The 16,560-nt window shown below is 55.9% G+C and overlaps 1 protein-coding gene across 6 annotated transcripts; it reads left to right on the top strand.

Annotated features, from left to right (window-relative positions):
• The first annotated feature begins 1,173 nt into the window (after positions 1-1,173).
• On the top strand, positions 1,174-15,015 carry IFFO1 (intermediate filament family orphan 1). Of its 6 annotated transcripts, none has more exons than XM_068141998.1 (9): positions 1,174-2,057; positions 8,985-9,045; positions 9,131-9,226; positions 9,478-9,618; positions 10,589-10,749; positions 11,225-11,345; positions 12,063-12,155; positions 12,810-12,940; positions 14,298-15,015. In XM_068141998.1, the coding sequence occupies exons 1-9, from the start codon at positions 1,378-1,380 to the stop codon at positions 14,398-14,400; spliced, it is 1,587 nt and encodes a 528-aa protein (XP_067998099.1). In that variant the 5' UTR covers positions 1,174-1,377; the 3' UTR covers positions 14,401-15,015. The 6 variants fall into 6 exon arrangements, with proteins under 6 accessions (XP_067998099.1, XP_067998098.1, XP_067998097.1 ...); XM_068141997.1 differs by having other exon boundaries at positions 10,565-10,749; XM_068141996.1 differs by having other exon boundaries at positions 13,469-14,390.
• Positions 15,016-16,560: the final 1,545 nt, after the last annotated feature.

The following is a 16,560-nucleotide window of genomic DNA, read 5'->3' as shown; positions in this document are numbered from 1 at the left end:
TGCACTTGGGTCACAACAACCCCATGAACACTCCAGGCTTGGGGAAGAGTGGCTGGAAAGCTGCCCAGCAAAGCTTAGCAAAGTGCTTGCTCCCTGTTTTGTGGCATTGCTCTCACCTGTGCTCCCTACTGCCTTCAGACAGCATCAGATCACCTTCCCACCTGGCCCTTCAGGGGCCCCAATACCTGGGGGTGTTTGTCAACAGCTGACTGAAGATGAGCTGGCAGCGTGCTCAGGTGGCCAAGAAGGCTACCAGAATCCTGGCCTGGATCAGCAAGAGTGTGACCAGCAGAACCACGGCACTTATCGTCCCCCCTGTACTCAGCTCTGGTGAGGCCACACCTCGAGGACTGGGTTCAGTTTAGAGGCCCTCACTACAAACAAGACAGTGAGATGCTGGAGCAGGTCCAGAGAAGGGCAATGAAGCTTGAATGGTCTGGAGAACAGGGCTGGTGAGGAGTGGCTAAGGGAAATGGGGTCATTTAGTCTGGAGAAAAGGAGACTGAGTGGAGACCTTCTTGCTCTCTGTAACTCCCTGAGAAGATGTTGGAGCCAGGTGTGGGCTGATCTCTTCTTTCTAGTAACAAGTAATGGGATGAGAGGAAATGTCCTGAAGCTGCACCAGGGGCAGTTTAGGCTGGATATTAGGAAAAATGCTCTCAAACACTGGAACAGGCTGCCTGGGGAAGGTGGTGGAGTCACCATCCCTGGAGATGTTCAAAAATCCTGTAGACGTGGGACTTCAGATGGTTTAGGAGCAGGGTGTTGTTGGGTTGATGGTTGGAGCTGATCTTTCTCAGCCGTCATGATTCTACGATTTGATGCCGTTCTCCAGGGGAGCAGCACTGGGGAAGGCACTAAAGGCGATGCAACTCCACAAATGACTGTAAGCTACCGCAAGCACAGGCACAGCGGGGCCGGGTTCGTGACAGGAAACGGTGCGCAGTGGGACTTAAGTCTGCGGTGCTGGGGGGGGCACCTCCCCAGCCTTTTGCCCCGGGAGCCCCGAAACCCACCGGAGCGGAGAACGGCGAAACGGAGCCGCTCTTCCACGCCCCCCCGACCGAGGGGCCGGGTGAGGGAGGGGCGGCTTCCGCCTTGTCCCCTCCTCTGCTCGCTCCGCCCGGAGCCGGCCAGCGGGGCCGGGCTGGGGAGCAGCTCGCCGGCCCCCTCGCCGCCGCCAGCGCCGCATCCCCGCCGCAGCGGAAGCCGCACCCCCGCCTCCGGGGCCGGCCGGGTGCAGTCATCCCCCAGTGTCGTGTCCCGTCCCCCCCACCCCCACCCCGCCTTCAGGCGCATCCCGCCTCCGCTGGGCCCCTGATTGGCGCCGGTGGCCTCGGCTCCCCCCTCCATCTCACTCCCCGTCCCGCTGCCGCCATGAACCCGCTCTTCGGCCCCAACCTCTTCCTCCTGCCGCAGGAGCAGCAGGGGCTGCCGGGCTCCGAGCTGCCGCCGTCACCCACCCCGCGTCCCGCCGAGACCCTGGCGGGGGAGCTGGGCGCCCCGCCGCCCGCCAGCCCCTTCCCGCCGCCGCCCGCCATGGCCCTCCGCAACGACCTGGGCTCCAACATCAGCGTCCTGAAGACGCTGAACCTGCGGTTCCGCTGCTTCCTGGCGAAGGTCCACGAGTTGGAACGGCGCAACCGGCAGCTGGAGAAGCAGCTGCAGCAGGCACTGGAGGAGGGGAGCCGGGGCCGTGGACCCCCGCGCCGTGACCAGGCGGTGCAGACCGGATTCGTCGGCCCCATCCGCACCCTGGGGCTGGGACTGGGGCCGGGCCGGGCGCTGGGTACCCCCGGCTGCCGCCCCGGGGCCCCCGGCCAAACGCTTCCTCCTTTCTCGGCCGGCTCCCGCTTCATGCCCGGCACCATCTGGTCCTTCTCGCAAGCCCGACGGTTGGGGCCGGGGCCGGAAACCACCCTGGTGCAGGGGCCGGGGGTCTCCTGGGTCCACCCGGACGGGGTGGGTGTGCAGATCGACACCATCACCCCGGAGATCCGTGCCCTATACAACGTCCTGGCCAAGGTGAAGAGGGAGCGCGACGAGTACAAGCGCAGGTGAGAAGGGGCCAGCGAGAGCAAGGGGGCCGCGGGAGACCACGACCAGCACCGGGGAGGCTGCAGGGCTCTACCTGGGGATGCTGTTGTGGGAGCGGCGGGCAGGGGAGGGGAAGAGACAGCCCTGTCCTGATTCCCTGAGCGTGCGGTCTCTAGGCAGCATGAGGTGAGCCTGTTCGGCAAAACCGAGGACCCCCGAGAGCGTTCGCTGTGCCTGGGTCTCCTCGCTTGGCCTCTTGGTGTTTGAATCCTCTCGGCATGCTCCCTGCGCCTTTTCCCGTCTTACCAGCTCAGCGCAAGAGGCAGAAATGGTTTTCCAAGCAGGGAAGAAATAACGTGACTCCAGGGACTGGCAGTTTAAAGGGGAGGGGATCTGAAAACGTTCGGGAAGGAGGAGAGGTCAGCAAGTAGGTGAGGAAGGTGTGCAGCAGCCAGTGAGTTAGGCTTGGAAGGGGCAGCTGGGAGGAGGAGAGTGTTCAGGACACGTAAGAAAGGTGCCAAGAAGCCCCTCAACAGGGCAGCTGGCTCCTCCAGGCCCTTCCCCAGTGCTCTCCCAGCCGGTGCCTCAGCGGTGGCAAGCCATGCGTGGAGCACCCTGCTCTGAGGCTTCCCTCCAGACCCAAAGCAGCTGCAGCTTGGCACGTGTCTGGGTGTAGGGCGAAGCAGAAGGCCAAGCAGATCTCTTGGCCACTTCTTCTTTCCCATTCACAGGCTGGGTGCTGCTCTCTTGCATCGTGCTGGTGGTGCTTTTGTTTCAAGCCAGTTTCCAAGGCTGCTGCCAGATCCATGTGTGGGATGACATCAGGCTGTGGGTCAGGGTGTGGGGACTGGGTGAGGCTGTCACTGGTGACTGACACTAGGATTTACTTTTTTTGTTTGTTTTGAAGGAAGGTTACTTTATGATGCTTTAGAAGCAATTAGAAAGTAACTGCTAGGTACCTACAGGAACAAAGTGGTGTGCTCTACCTACCAGAGCCATGCACTGACCTGTGCTCTATAAAGCCATGATTTTTAGTGCCAAGACCAAGGCTGGGGAGCTAAGCTTTCACCTGATGTTTTTGGCTTTATAAGGCTTTGGCTGAGCAGAATTAGCTGGTGGATATTCCAAAGGCACCAAGCAAGGCATACAGAAGAGTTGTCATCTCTTCTTTCCCACTGACTGTTGCCTGCACCTTAGGCCTTTCATTATTAAGCTGGGGGTCAGGCTCCTTCTCTAGGGGTGGGCAGCTGTCCTTGGCTTGGATTTCAGATCAGAGCTGGAACGACCTTTTTGACCCAAAGGAATCAAACCTCATCTGTTCAAAACCAGAGGGGCCCAAGCTGTGTTTGTCAGGGCTGGTGAAACTTTGGGAGAAACAAGAGCTTCTCGGGGTTGCCCCACTCTGGCTTCGGGGAAGGCTGCGAGGGGGGAGACGGAGGGAGCTGGGACGCTGCGGGCAGACGGGAGGGCACCACGAGCTGCTGCAGGCCAATGTTGGTGGTGGGATCTATTTTTGGACTGTGTTACCAGGAGCTGGGGGAGAGCTGACCCCACCCCCAGACCTCTTCCAGCACTGGGAGCTTTAATGGGTGCAGCCAGGTCCCAAGCAGGGGAATGGAATAGAGGGATCCCATTTCCAAGCCCTTCCCTGTACTGTGGGCTGACACTGTGATTCCCTGGGAGTGGAGACCTTTCTTCCATGGTGAGCTCTGACCTGCCATGGCAACAGTGTAGTGTCACCAGTGTCATACCTCTGCTACCTGCCTAGTGGCAGAGGGAAGAGATTGTCTTAACGGTCCGTAGGCTTCCTGGCGCTCTGACCCATGTCTTGGGTGCTTGAGCTTGCGCTTTGTGCAAGGCAGTGTTGCCACTGTGCACTCAAAATGATGCAGCAGGAGGAGCTTCTCTTCAGATATGCAAGGCCTGGAATTCAAGTGTGGGATCTAGCAGGGATGTGGGGTCAAGAGGGAGAGATGAGAAGGGATGCAGCAGCAGGAGAAAGGCTTCCAGGAGGCTGGTGCTGTCTGCTCCATCTGTATTCCCATGTAGTTTTTATTTTAGATGCTGCAAGGGCATGCTGGAGGTATAGGGTGAGTAGAGTTATGGCACAGCATTTTAGAGGCACAGAATGGTTTGAGTTGGAAGGGACCTTTAAGGATCATCTATACACCCTCTGCCATGGGATTTAGTTAGATCATGTTGCTCAAAGGCCTGACCTTGAAGACTTCCAGGGGTGGGGCACCTACAACTTCTCTGGGCAACCTGCTTCAGTATTTCACCACCCTCCTCATAGAAAGCTGCTTCCTTATATCCCATCTAAATCTACCCTCATTCAGTTTAAAACTCTTAAAACCCCTTTGCTCCTTTGCCCTGTCACTACAGGGGGTACAAAAGTCTCTCTCCATCTTTCTTATAAGCCTCCTTTTTATATTGAAAGGCTGCAAGAAGGCCTTCTGTTGCAACTGCCCTTCAAGGAGGTGCACCAGGCTACAAGGCGTTCACCATTAAGGTGATGTTCAAACGTGGTTCAGTATGGCAAGAGAAGGGAACAAACAGCTTCAAGGTCTGAGTGGCCCAAAGGGTGCCCCACAGCACCAATGTGCAAAGAGTAGGGCAGCTTGTGCCTCTTGCAGTGAGGAGGACTTTTAAAGATGGGGGGCAGAGGGTTGTTTTGCTAAGTGAACTGCTTGAGGGTAGGAAGGCTTTGCAGAAGGACATGGCCAGGCTGGATTGACAGGCCAAGGGCAATGGGATGAAATGCAGCAAGGTTAAGGGCTGGGTCTTGCATGTGGGTCACAGCAACCCCATGAATGCTCCAGGCTTGTGGCAGAGTGGCTGGAAACTGCCCAGTAGAGAAAGACCTGGGGGTGCTGGTCAACAGCTGGCTGAAGGTGTGCCCAGGAGGCCAAGGAGGCCACCAGCATCCTGGCCTGGGTCAGCAATGGTGTGGCCAGCAGGAGCAGGGCAGGGGTTGTACCCCTGTACTTTGAGTTTTACAGCCCTCACTACAAGGTGGACATTGAGGTGCTGGAGTGGTTCAGAGAAGCTGGTGAAGGGTCTGGAGAACAGGTCTGGTGAGGAGTGGCCAAGGGAACTGGGATCATTTAGATGGGAGAAAAGGAGGCTGAAGGAAGACCTTCTGGCTCTCTGTAACTCTCTGAAAGGAGGCTGGAGCCAGGTGGGGGTTGATCTCTTCTCCCCAATAACAAGGGATAGAATGGGAGGAAATGGCCTCACCTTGCAGCAGGGGAGGTTTAGGTTGGGTATTAGAAGAAACTTCTCAACTGAAAGGGTTCTCAAAGCCTGGCACAGGCTGCCCAGGGAGGTGTTTGAATCCCCATGCCTGGAGGTGTTTAATAGAGGCAGAGCTGTGGTGCTGAGGGCCATGGTTTAGCACCAGGCCTGGTCAGTTGGAGAATGGTTTGAGTCAATGACCTTCAAGGTCTTTTCCAAGCAAAACACCTCTATGATTCTATGAACTTCCTGAGGGGTCACACCTTGGGGAGGGGGGTCAGGGTGGAGCTGTGGGGACAGCGCTGCATCTTGTCGCCACTCCAGCTCTGGGAGTGCTGCTGGGACCTTTTTGCCCTTGCTTGCTCCCTACTCCTTTGGCAGATTGCTGCCTTGTGATGGTGTGGGAGGGATGCATGTCCCCCCTTGGCATGTGCTAGGGGCCATGGGGCTGTGTCCCATCCTTGCTTGCAGCCAGCAGTGACTTGGCAGCGGCCGTGCCGGGCTGCGGGAGCCGTGCTGTAGGCAGGTTGTTATTATTAGGAGTGGTGCATTGCAGGAGAGGGAGCAGGGAAGAGGGAGCCAGGCGAGGGCAGAGAGGTTCAGGATGGATGGGGCATGCAGATTCCTCACTGGTAGGGTGGATTGCTGTCAGCAGCCCACCTTTAAATGGGTGGCTTTGTGCACTGAGCTCTGTTCTCCGGAGCATTGGTGTGAAATGAATTCTTCCAGGGATCTGCAGCTTTGCTTCACTTCCCCAGTAAGTCTGTGGGGACCTGGAGGGAGGTGGGGACTGAGCAGGAGGGGAAATGTCATACCAGGAAAGATGCTGACAGTATTTTCTTAAGGTGGAAGATGTTTTTCTCCCTGGGGAGGGAGGCTTTGTTTGAACAGCTGCTATATAGGGGTGATTCTATCCTTTCACTTTCTCTTTCCTTCTCTTCATCACAGAATGTTAGGGGTTGGAGGAGACCTCCAAAGACCATCCAGTCCAACCCTCCTGCCAGAGCAGGAACACCTAGAGTAGGTCACACAGGAATGTATCCAGGTGGGTTTGGAATGTCTCCAGAGGAGGAGACTCCACAACCTCTCTGGGCAGCCTGCTCCAGGGCACCCTCTGGCACCCTCACAGTGAAGAAGTTTCTCCTTAAGTTCTTGTGGAACCTCCTCTGCTCCAGCTTGCTCCCATTGCCCCTTGTCCTGTCAGTCATCTCCCTCTTCCCCCAAAGGGTTGGGAGCCCCCTTTGACTCCCCTTCTGGAGTTGCAGTGTGGAGCCACCACCAACACAAGGACTGCAGACTTTGCCCTTGTTTGAGCAAGGAGCAGCATTGCCAGCCCAAAGAGCTCAGAAATTCATTAAGCCAGGATTTCTCCCACCTTGTCAGCTTGTCCTGACCCCAAGATAACAACTGTGAGGGCTTTTCATACCCTTTCTGCTCTCCTAGAACTTAGGATTTATTTTCTAAACTTGTAAGAGAAATTCTGCTGTTTAATAGCTTGGTCAGTGACATGGACAGTGGGGTTGAGGCAGCCTCAGCAAGTCTGCAGATGACACCAAGCCGTGTGGTGGGATCCATCCAGAGGGACTTGGACAGGCTGGAGAGGTGGGGCCAAGCCAACCTCATCAAGTTCAACAAAGCCAAGTGCAAGTTCCTGCACCTAAGTCAGGACAATCCCAAGCACAAATCCAGGCTGGAGGAGGAGTGGTTCAAGAGCAGCCTTGAGGAGAAGGACTTGGGGCTGTCAGTTGGTGACAAACTCCCCAGGAGCCAGCAATGGTCACTGGCAGCCCAGAAGGCAGCTGTGTGCTGGGCTGCATCCAAAGCAGGGAGAGCAGCAGCACAGGGAGGGGATTCTGCCCCTCTGCTCTGCTGAGACCCCACCTGCAGCACTGCCTCCAGTTCTGGTGCCCTAAGCATAAGAGGGACATGGAGCTGTTGCAGCAGGTCCAGAGGAGGCCACAAAGATGATTAGAGGGCTGGAGAACCTCCCCATAGGGACAGGCTGAGAGTTGGGGCTGTTCAGCCTGGAGAAGAGAATGCTCCAGGGAGACCTCAGAGCAGCCTTCCAGCAGCCTTTTTACAAGGGCTTGTAGTGACAGGACAAGAAAAAAATGGATTGAAGCTTGAGGAGGGGAAATTGAGACTGGAGATGAGGAGGAAATTCTTTGCAGTGAGGGTGGTGAGACACTGGAACAGGTTGCCCAGGGAGGTTGTGGATGCCCCCTCCCTGGAGGTGTTCAAGGCCAGGCTGGCCTTGAGCAACCTGGGCAGGGAAGATGTCCCTGCCCATGGCATGGAAATGGATGATCTCATACTGCACCAGGGGAGGTTTAGGCTGGAGGTGAGGAGAAAGTTCTTCACAGAAAGAGTAATTGGCCATTGGAATGTGCTGCCCAGGGAGGTGGTGGAGTCACTGTCCCTGGAGCTGTTCAGAAAGGGATTGGATGTGGCACTTGGTGCCATGGTTTAGTAGTCATGAGGTGTTGGGTGACAGGTTGGACTTGATGATCTCTGCGGTCTTTTCCAACCTTATTGATTCTATGATCTGCAATGTCCCTTCCAACCTGAACCCTTCTATGAATCCAACAATCTATGAGAGGTTTCTCATGCCCTCATGCAGGGCTGCAGTGCCTGTGTTGGTGTTTGCAAGGAGATCATGCACCAAGCAGGGCCCAGCTCTGGTTGCTTTCCCAGAGAAGTGCCACTTCTGGGAGAAATATGACTCCCAGAAGAGCCAGGTAAGACTGAAGCAGCCCTGCCTGGTGCTGCACCACAGCACCGTGTCAGCCAGCTTGCTCTATAGCATAATCATTGAACAGAGCAGCCTGGTGGCCTCCCAGCAGACTGTGGACTGGGCCAACACTGCAGTGTGGCCCAAGATGATGATCTCATGCAGTGAAATATAATAATGATGGTGTTTGTACAGCAAGGCTGGGCACCTTGCAGCTCAGCCTTCTGCAAAGCTGTGGAGCTTGGTACAGTACCCACTGGCTAGCCTGGCACCAGCTGAGACAATCCATCCTGCTTCCTGTAGGATAAGAGAACGTTCTTCACTTCAACCTCATCCATGGCAGTAGAGCCAAGCAGACTGGGTCCCTGCCTGGGTGGTGTGGCCCAGTGCAGGGCAGCCCTTTGCCTCAGGATAGGCAGGAGAGCAGCCCCTCATGGCCACTCATGCTGTGAAATGGGCTGGGGTTTGTGCTTGTGGACAGCCTGAACTGCAGCACTGCAGATGCACCTCTGTGGTCACAGATGTGGTGGGGGCAGCTCTGCAAGAGCTGCAAGCCTGGACCTGAACTAATGTGACCCATGGTCAGGGGGTGTGGGGCAGAGGGAGAGGCCAGTGGGGTGCTTTGAGCCACAGGCAAGCCCCAGCACGGCAGGGCACACAGCTCAGCTGCTGCCTGGAGTCTGTGGCTAGTGTCCCCAGCTCCCCCTGCTGTGGAGCAGGCAGCTGTTGGCAGCCCATGTCAGGGACAGTGCAGAGCAGGGTCCAGCAGGGTTTGTGCCCAAGGGGCTGATGGGTGTTTGGCAGCTGCCCTGGTCAGGAAACAAGCAGTGATGCATTCCTGGACACGCTCTCCCTCCCACCCTAGCACTGTCATCACTCCCTCTCAGATGGCTCTGGGGGGAGCAGCTGCCACTCCTTCCTCTCTGTTTGGCAGCTGGGAAGGGCGGCTGGTGGGGTTTGACCAGCAGGTTTGTTTCCCTAGATGGGAAGAGGAGTACACAGTGCGTGTCCAGCTGCAGGACCGCGTGACTGAGCTGCAGGAGGTGAGCATCTCTGTCCACCCCGTCCCCTGCACCCCAGCTGCCCCTCACTGGTGTTGATTTGTACATCTCCCTCTGCCCGCCCCAGGAAGCTCAGGAGGCCGAAGCCTGCCAGGAGGAGCTGGCCATGAAGGTGGAGCAGCTCAAGGCAGAGCTTGTTGTCTTCAAGGGACTGATGAGCAATGTGAGTCCCTAACCCTTCTTTGACCTGGCTGCATTGTCTTTCCTGAGTGGTGAGGCCACATAGAAAAGCAGTTCCTTGGTGGAGTATACCCAAGCACAGAGGTGGCCTGGCAGGGTTGGCCCAGGCTGCAGTAATCAAGGTGGGGATACAGATGCGGTCCAGTGGCACAGGGCAGGATGTGGGTGCTCTGACTGCCCCTTCCTTGCCTAACCTTCCTGCTTTACCCCCCTCCTGTGGTGCCATGGATTCAGAACATCACAGAGCTGGACACCAAGATCCAGGAGAAAGCCATGAAGGTGGACATGGACATCTGCCGGCGCATCGACATCACTGCCAAGCTCTGCGACGTGGCGCAGCAGCGCAACTGTGAGGACATGATCAAGATGTTTCAGGTGAGGAGCACCTGCTGCTGCTCCAGCCTCAGCTGCCAGCTCTGGGGAGGAGAGGTCCCAAAAGAGGTAGAAGAGACAGCACCATATCCCCCTGCCAGGGGAGACGCTTGGTCACCCTTACCCTCTCTCTTTGTGGTCCCTCGCTCTCTGTCTCTCAGAAGGACCAGACAAAAGGGTAGGGAGAGGAGGTGGAAAGCTCCATGTGTTGCTTTGAACGTTGAGAGTCCCCTCAACCTCTCACTGACCTGTTGTGTTGGGCCCGGGGACCCTGCAGTGGTAGGGGAGCAGCTACAGGAGGGAGATGAGATGCTTGAGTGTCTGTCTCTAACTCCATCTCTCTCCTTCCCCTTCCCCTCTCCATCATCTTCTCTCTGTCTCTCTTCGCTGTCTCTGTCTCTTTTCTCTTTCTGAATGTTGCTGCCTTTCTGTCTCACTCTCTTTGTCCCTGCAGAAGCAGCTGGTTAGTTCCATTCAGTTTGGAGAGTGTGCACAGTTTGACCTTTCAGTTAATAAATGGGACTTTACAGATGGACATGTTTCACCTTGCTCAGATCCTGTCTCCTTTGTTCCTCTTTCTGTCACTGTGTTTCCCCGTCTCAGGACTGGGGTGGTTGGGTGTTTTGAGATTTTCTGCAGTAAAACCTCATTGGTTTTTGGCTTGGTTTTGATTTTGTTTTTCTCATCAGACTCATAGATTGCATCCTGAGTTGCTTAGTTTTTATTTCAGAGAATGCTAACCCCATGTTTTATCCATGGCACCATCTTCAACCTGACCATAACGAGCTTTCTCTCTCTCTTTCTCTCTCTCGCTTTTCTTCTTTCCTTTCTGTTGTTCTTTCTCTCTTTCTCTCTTTCCCCTGCCTTTCTGTCCCTCTGCCATTCCTTTCCCCTCCATCTCCTCCCAACTGCCTGCTCCCCACCTTGGACCCGGCCTCGTTTTCTGTAGTCTCTGCACTTGTCTCCTGTTAAGGTGCCCGCGGCGGGGGGGCGGAAGCGGGAGCGCAAGCAGGTCAGCGACGACGACACCTCCCTGTCGGAGAGCGATGCCTCCCGCAGGCCCGAGGAGGAGGAGGAGGACGAGACCACAGCCATGAGTATCAATGAGGAAATGCAGAGGATGCTGAACCAGCTGTGAGTGTGGCTGCTCCACGCCTCTGCTCCGCAAGGCTAAGCTCCCTGCTGCTGCCAGGGATGGGGCGGGCGAGGGGCGAGCTGGGGGCTCCGCTTCCCTGGGGAGGCTGAGATGGCAGCTGCTGCTGGGGGGCATCTGCACCCTGTGCTCTGTGCTGTGGTGGTTCTGAGCCCTCAAGAGACCTGAGTCCAGCTGTGCTGTGGGTGGAAGCTGCTCCAGCTCCCCTTCTCTTGCCCCCCCCCCCCCCTTTCTGCCTTTTGGGAGTCCTTGCCTACGTTTTCCAGGGCTCTTGAGCATAGAGCCAGCTCCTTCCTTCATTCACTTGGGTTTGGGCACACTTGAGCTCACCCTGGCCAGATCTCCAAGAACTGCAGTCCTGCTTGTGAGTGGAGGCAAGGCTTTTGCTCACAACACAGCCCCCTGCCTTCTGGGGTTTTCCTGCTGGGTGCTGACGTCCTGTTTCCTTGTCCCCAGGAGAGAATATGACTTTGAGGATGACTGTGACAGCCTCACATGGGAGGAGACAGAGGAAACACTGCTTCTCTGGGAGGACTTCTCTGGATACGCCATTGCAGCTGCAGAGGTGCAGGGGGAGGTAACAGTGGTGTCAGGTCCCCTCCAGGATCCAGCCCTGGGTTGGCACACTTGGTCCTGCGTGAGCCTGGGAAGGTGCTCTCTTGAAGACCAGACTTCAGCCTCTTCATCCCTTGCAGGCCTGCACAGATGCCTCCCCTCCACACCCCATCTTCACTACATGAATGTGTTACTGCATCCTTGCAAGGGTCTCCTTATTGGACAGACTGGAGACCTATAGCTGAGGACATGGCCCACACGTGGGGAGAGCCACAGCCCTGCCAGAAAAGATGTCCTCTGGCTGGGTTGGTCCCTTGCTTAGGCTCTCCAGCAGCACTGCTTGAACAGAGGTCTCAATGTTTGGCCAAAGCCCTCACTATCTTGCATCTTCAGTGCTCAGTGATCCCCTGAAGATGTGTCACACAGGGAATGGTCTATGTCCTCCAAAACTCCTCTGCATTGCTGGGCTTGCTCTAGGCTGATGTGCTCACTGCTCAGTGTGAACAGCCCTGGGCCTCTGCCCTGTGCTGGCAAGACTGACTGGGTGCTCACTGCCCAGTGTGAACAGCCCTGGGCCTCTGCCTCATGCTGACCAGACTGACTCGTGCCTTATTTATGCTACACCACTGACATTTCTTCCTCTTTCCCCATTGCTGCAAGCTCTTCCTCTGATTTCTCTCTCTCTTGCCTTTGGTTCCTTCTCCTGGCCTCTAAACATGCTGCCTGCTCTCCCCAACAGCAGGATGACAGCCTGGAGAAGGTGATAAAGGACACGGAATCGCTGTTCAAGAGCCGCGAGAAGGAGTACCAGGAAACCATTGACCAAATAGAGGTGAGAGGGGGAGAAAGTGGGGAGGACATGGCACAAAAAGGGGTGAAATCATAGAATTGTTAGGGTTGGAAGGGACCTCAAGGATCATCCAGTTCCAACCCCCCTGACATGGGCACCTCAGAGCCACATCCAGCCTGGCCTTTAAAACCCTCCAGGGCTGGGGCTTCTACCACCTCCCTGGGCAACTTGTTCCAGTGTCTCACCACTTCTTCCTAACATCCAATCTAAATCTACCCATTTCTATTTCTGTTCCATTCCCCCTAGTTCTATCACTAGCTGACACCCTAAAAAGTCCCTCCCCAGCTTTCTTGTAGGCCCCCTTCACATACTAGAAGGTCACAATAAGGTTTCCTTGGAGCCTTCCCTTCTCCAGACTGAATAGCCCCAAATGCCTCAGTCTGTCCTCATAGGAGAGGAGCTTACAGCCCTCTGCTGATCCTTGAGGCCTTCTCTGGACACATTCCAGCACCTCCAGATCGTTCCTGTACTAGGGGCTCCAGAACTGGACACAGTACTCCGGGTTGGGTCTCACCAGAGCAGAGTAGAGGGGGAGAATCGCCTCCCTTGACCTGCTGCCTATGTGGGTCTGGCCGTGACCCCTGCCCTGCCGCAGGCAGCGCTCTGGGCTCATCTCTGCTGTTGTGCCTTGTGCAGCTGGAGCTGGCCACAGCCAAGAACGACATGAACCGGCACCTGCATGAGTACATGGAGATGTGCAGCATGAAGCGGGGCCTGGACGTGCAGATGGAGACCTGCCGGCGCCTTATCACCCAGTCTGGGGACAGGTGAGCTGCAGCAGCAGGGCTGGCACCCCTGCCCTGGGCAAGGACTGGAGCCAAGCTGGTGAGGAGTGGGAGCTGAAGCACAGGGACTGCTGCCCTGCCCTGGTGTGCTGTGCCCAGGGGCTCTTGGGTGACCAGCCTTGTGGTGGGTTGAAATTACCCCCAACATACAATTGCCAGTTGAAAGCCAATGGAGCTGTATTTACAAGCAAAACTACAAGCTAAAATATGGAATGCAATGAATATGTACAAAACACACAATATTTACAGGTGTTTAGAATGATAAACAACACAAGAATCCCCCCTGGACAAAACCAGGGAGCTACCAACAGCTTCCCCTTCCCTGCTCCCTTCCTACCCTGTACCCACGACAAAAGAGGAGAAAAGCAGAGAGAGAGCTTAGTAGTACTTAGCCATGCCAAAGCAATGCAGCCAAGGTCAACAAGCCAGCAGAGAGCCAGAAGCTAGTATCTGCTAGAAACTAAACAGAAAAAGAGTTAGTTTACCAATCTGTTCATCTCTTTTTTTCAGGCAACCAGCAGCAGAGCAAGAGGACACAGTCTCAAGCTGTGCAGGGGGAAGTTTAGGCTTGATCTTAGACAGAAGTTCTTCACAGAAAGAGAGATTGCCCATTGGAGTGGGCTGCCCTGGGAGGTGGTGGGGTTGAGGTCCCTGGGGGTGTTTAAGAAAAGGTTGGATGAAGCACTTAGTGCCATGGTCTGGTTGATTAGATAGGGTTGGGTGATCGGTTGGACTTGGTCTTGGAGGTCTCTTCCAGCCTGGCTGAGTCTGTGATCAGACCAGGGGGATTATTTGGAACCTACCATTACTTTCCCTTTTACATCCAATAGCAATTGATTTACATTCCACTACTTTCTGTTCAAGACGTGTGGGAAAATGTTCTAGGCACAGCCTAAAACTACCACAAGCCTCCACACAGGTTGTGCCATCCTCTCTGAAGAAGGTGGGCTGCACACAGGGGTCCGTTTCGACAGGGGAAGCCAGGCACTCCCAATGCTCCTGTGAAGGGATATTGTATAGGTCCCCACAGGCTTGTGGAGCCAGGGTGCCTCCAGGCTGGGGACCTTTGGGCTTTCATTTGGTAGGGTCTTGCTCCAAGCAGGCTCCTATCACATCTCCCCCAGTCCTCCTTCATGCTTTGGACCTCTCACCTGGTATCTTCTGGGACACCCTTCTCAGAACCCAAGGGTTTCCCCAGACCCATGCATGCCCCAGAGGAGTGAGACAGACACTGCATCTTCTCTCCTCCTTGCTCTGGTGTCCTCTGCCCACACTGAACTGGGTCCTGTCCCTCTCCCTGGGCAGTTCTGTGACTGCTGCCCTTTACTCTCCTCTGCAGGAAGTCTCCTGCCTTCACCCCAGCCTCCAACAGTGACTCAGCCCCGAATGAGGAGAGCGAAGAGTCCGACCGCGACCCCCCCAGCGACGCTTCCATCAGATAATGAGGGAAGGCACAACTCCCTCCGACCCCTTTCCTGGCACAGGGGTGCCTGAGCCATGCCTGGGAGAGACTGTGAGGGATGTGGAGCCACTGGTAAACACCTGCTGCCCAGGCTGGTTGCTGCTGTGGGGTACCTGGCAGGCTCTCACCGCCAGGATACCTTGCAAATGCTAGACAGACCTGGGCGCCCTTGCCTGGGCTGCTCGCACTCCAGCCCCTCCTCTGTGCCCTTCCCCTGCTTTGGTTAAACCACAGTTCAGGCAGGGAGGCTCCAAACCTGCTGTGGCAGCGCTCTCCAGGAGCTGTCCCCAGCCCTCCGAGACCCACCTCCTCTGGCCTCTATCCTGGTGCACTTGCCTGCTGCCCTCCCTGCACCACACGGAGCCACATGACAGATGTACCTCCCTGCAAACTGGACCTCACACTGGTGCCAACTGGACTGAGCCTGGTGCTCTCTTTTGCCTTGCTTCTGTCCAGGGGCCTGACTGGTGCCTGTGCTGTGCTGGGCACCCCACGTGCCCCTCACTGTGCACTGTGCTTTGCCCGCACGCCAGCGGCATGCCCGGGTCTGTGTCATGGGGCGAGGGGACATTAAACAGGACAGTTTCCTTTTCTACAGCTTTGCTGGGTGTGGGCTCTCCCTCTGCTGCTGCAGCCATCGCCTGGCTTCAGGCTCTGGGGTGTCCTCTACTGGACCCCAAAGCCTACATCAGTGGGGGTCTCCCCCAGGGCACTCCTGTGCATTGAGTATGTCGGATGGGACTGGCAGATGGGACAGTAGTGAGATCCCTGCTTTGGGAGCCACTGCTCCATGATGGGCCATGTGTAGCATCAGTGCTGCGTGAGCTACCTTGTTCTTAACCTGGGGTATCATTGATGCTGAGACTGAGAGACTGGAAATGAAGCTGAATGTGGCTCATGACTTGTGGACCTTCCTCCCACAGCACCTGGTCTCTTCTGCCACACCAGCTCATCCCAGAGCACCTTCTTGCCTGCCCCCAGTCCCACATCCAGCCTTGGCATAACTGCAGCAGGGGTTCCCCAGTCCCACCCTCTCTTGCAGCATTTCCCCAGCTGGCTGCTGCATGTTGTGCAGTGGCAGGAGGCTGGGCCCCACCAGGGCGGCAGGAAAGGTTGAGCAGCCTGCTGAGAGGCTCACCCACAAAGCAGTGGACTCAGGTTGCACAGCCAAGGCAGGTGAATCTCTGGAGAAAAATGCTTCTCACTAAAGGTCCAGAAGGGAGAGAAAGTAGATGGCAGGAGAGGTTTTGAATCATCTCCAAGGTTGGGTAAGGTGTGAGGGATGCAGGAGTCGGCCTCTGTGGGTTTGGCTTAGGCAGCTAACGCTGCTGCACGCTTGAGCTGCAGCACATCTGCACTCTGCAGCACAGGTGGTGGCTGTGTGGGCAGGGTGAGGGCCTGTGTCTGCAAGACGTGTTAAAGCATGTGCTGCTGCCTCCATGTGGGCTGAGCTGGCTGGGCAGAGCTGGTGGGGAGCTGAGGCAGCAGAAGTTAGCAGCAGAGGAAACCTCCAGCTGGGGCGCTGCTGCTGGATTAGGAAATGGCAATTCCTGAGCTGCTTGGCTGCAGCAACTTTGATTTCTTTGTAAGCTGCTTGTTATTCTGTTTCTCAGCCAAGAGGTAGGAGAGATCAAAGCTGCAGAGAAAGTTATTCTGGTTTATAGATTAGAGTTGGGAGATGGACTTTCCTAAGCCTTGTGGCTCTGCTCCTAAAGCTGTGTTTGCTCATGAGGAGGCCATGCTGCTCTTATATATATGGTTATTGCTGTCTCAGGTCCCTGTGGCACACTGTCCCAGAACTTGCATGTGATGATCAAACACTCTGGTTACAGGTAAGAAACCTTTCAAGAGGAGAGGTCAGAAGTAATGCAGAAAGTGTTGGAGTGCTGTCTCCTTGGAAATGCACCTGGACAGACTCTTGAAAACATCTGACAAGCTTCTAGGCATGGTGATAATGCTGGGAGCAATATTAAGACACTGTGGAGAACTGGATGGGCTGCAGACAGCTTTAGGGAAACCCAGTCACCACTGGAAACCTTCCAGTGGATCTACAAGTCTGTGAGAGGTGCTGCAGGTGTGATTTCTTCTAAATGATTTGGCCATTTTTTTTCTTGGGATGGGAACAAGGGGGAGATGCTGT

This window comes from Melanerpes formicivorus, unplaced genomic scaffold (assembly GCF_026170545.1).
Source record: "Melanerpes formicivorus ecotype bairdi unplaced genomic scaffold, bMelFor1.0.p_v2 SCAF_8, whole genome shotgun sequence".
Classification (NCBI taxonomy): domain Eukaryota; kingdom Metazoa; phylum Chordata; class Aves; order Piciformes; family Picidae; genus Melanerpes; species Melanerpes formicivorus.
This window is presented reverse-complemented; position numbering and strand designations above follow the sequence as displayed.

What these genes read in the sequence shown, in the direction of transcription:
- IFFO1 (XM_068141992.1), top strand. Translation starts at nt 1,378, where the DNA reads ATGAACCCGCTCTTCGGCCCCAACCTCTTCCTCCTGCCGCAGGAGCAG. An exon ending in ACATGATCAAGATGTTTCAG is followed by an intron (nt 9,619 to 10,564) that starts GTGAGGAGCACC and finishes CGTTTTCTGTAG; the next exon opens with TCTCTGCACTTGTCTCCTGT. An exon ending in CAGAGGATGCTGAACCAGCT is followed by an intron (nt 10,750 to 11,224) that starts GTGAGTGTGGCT and finishes CCTTGTCCCCAG; the next exon opens with GAGAGAATATGACTTTGAGG.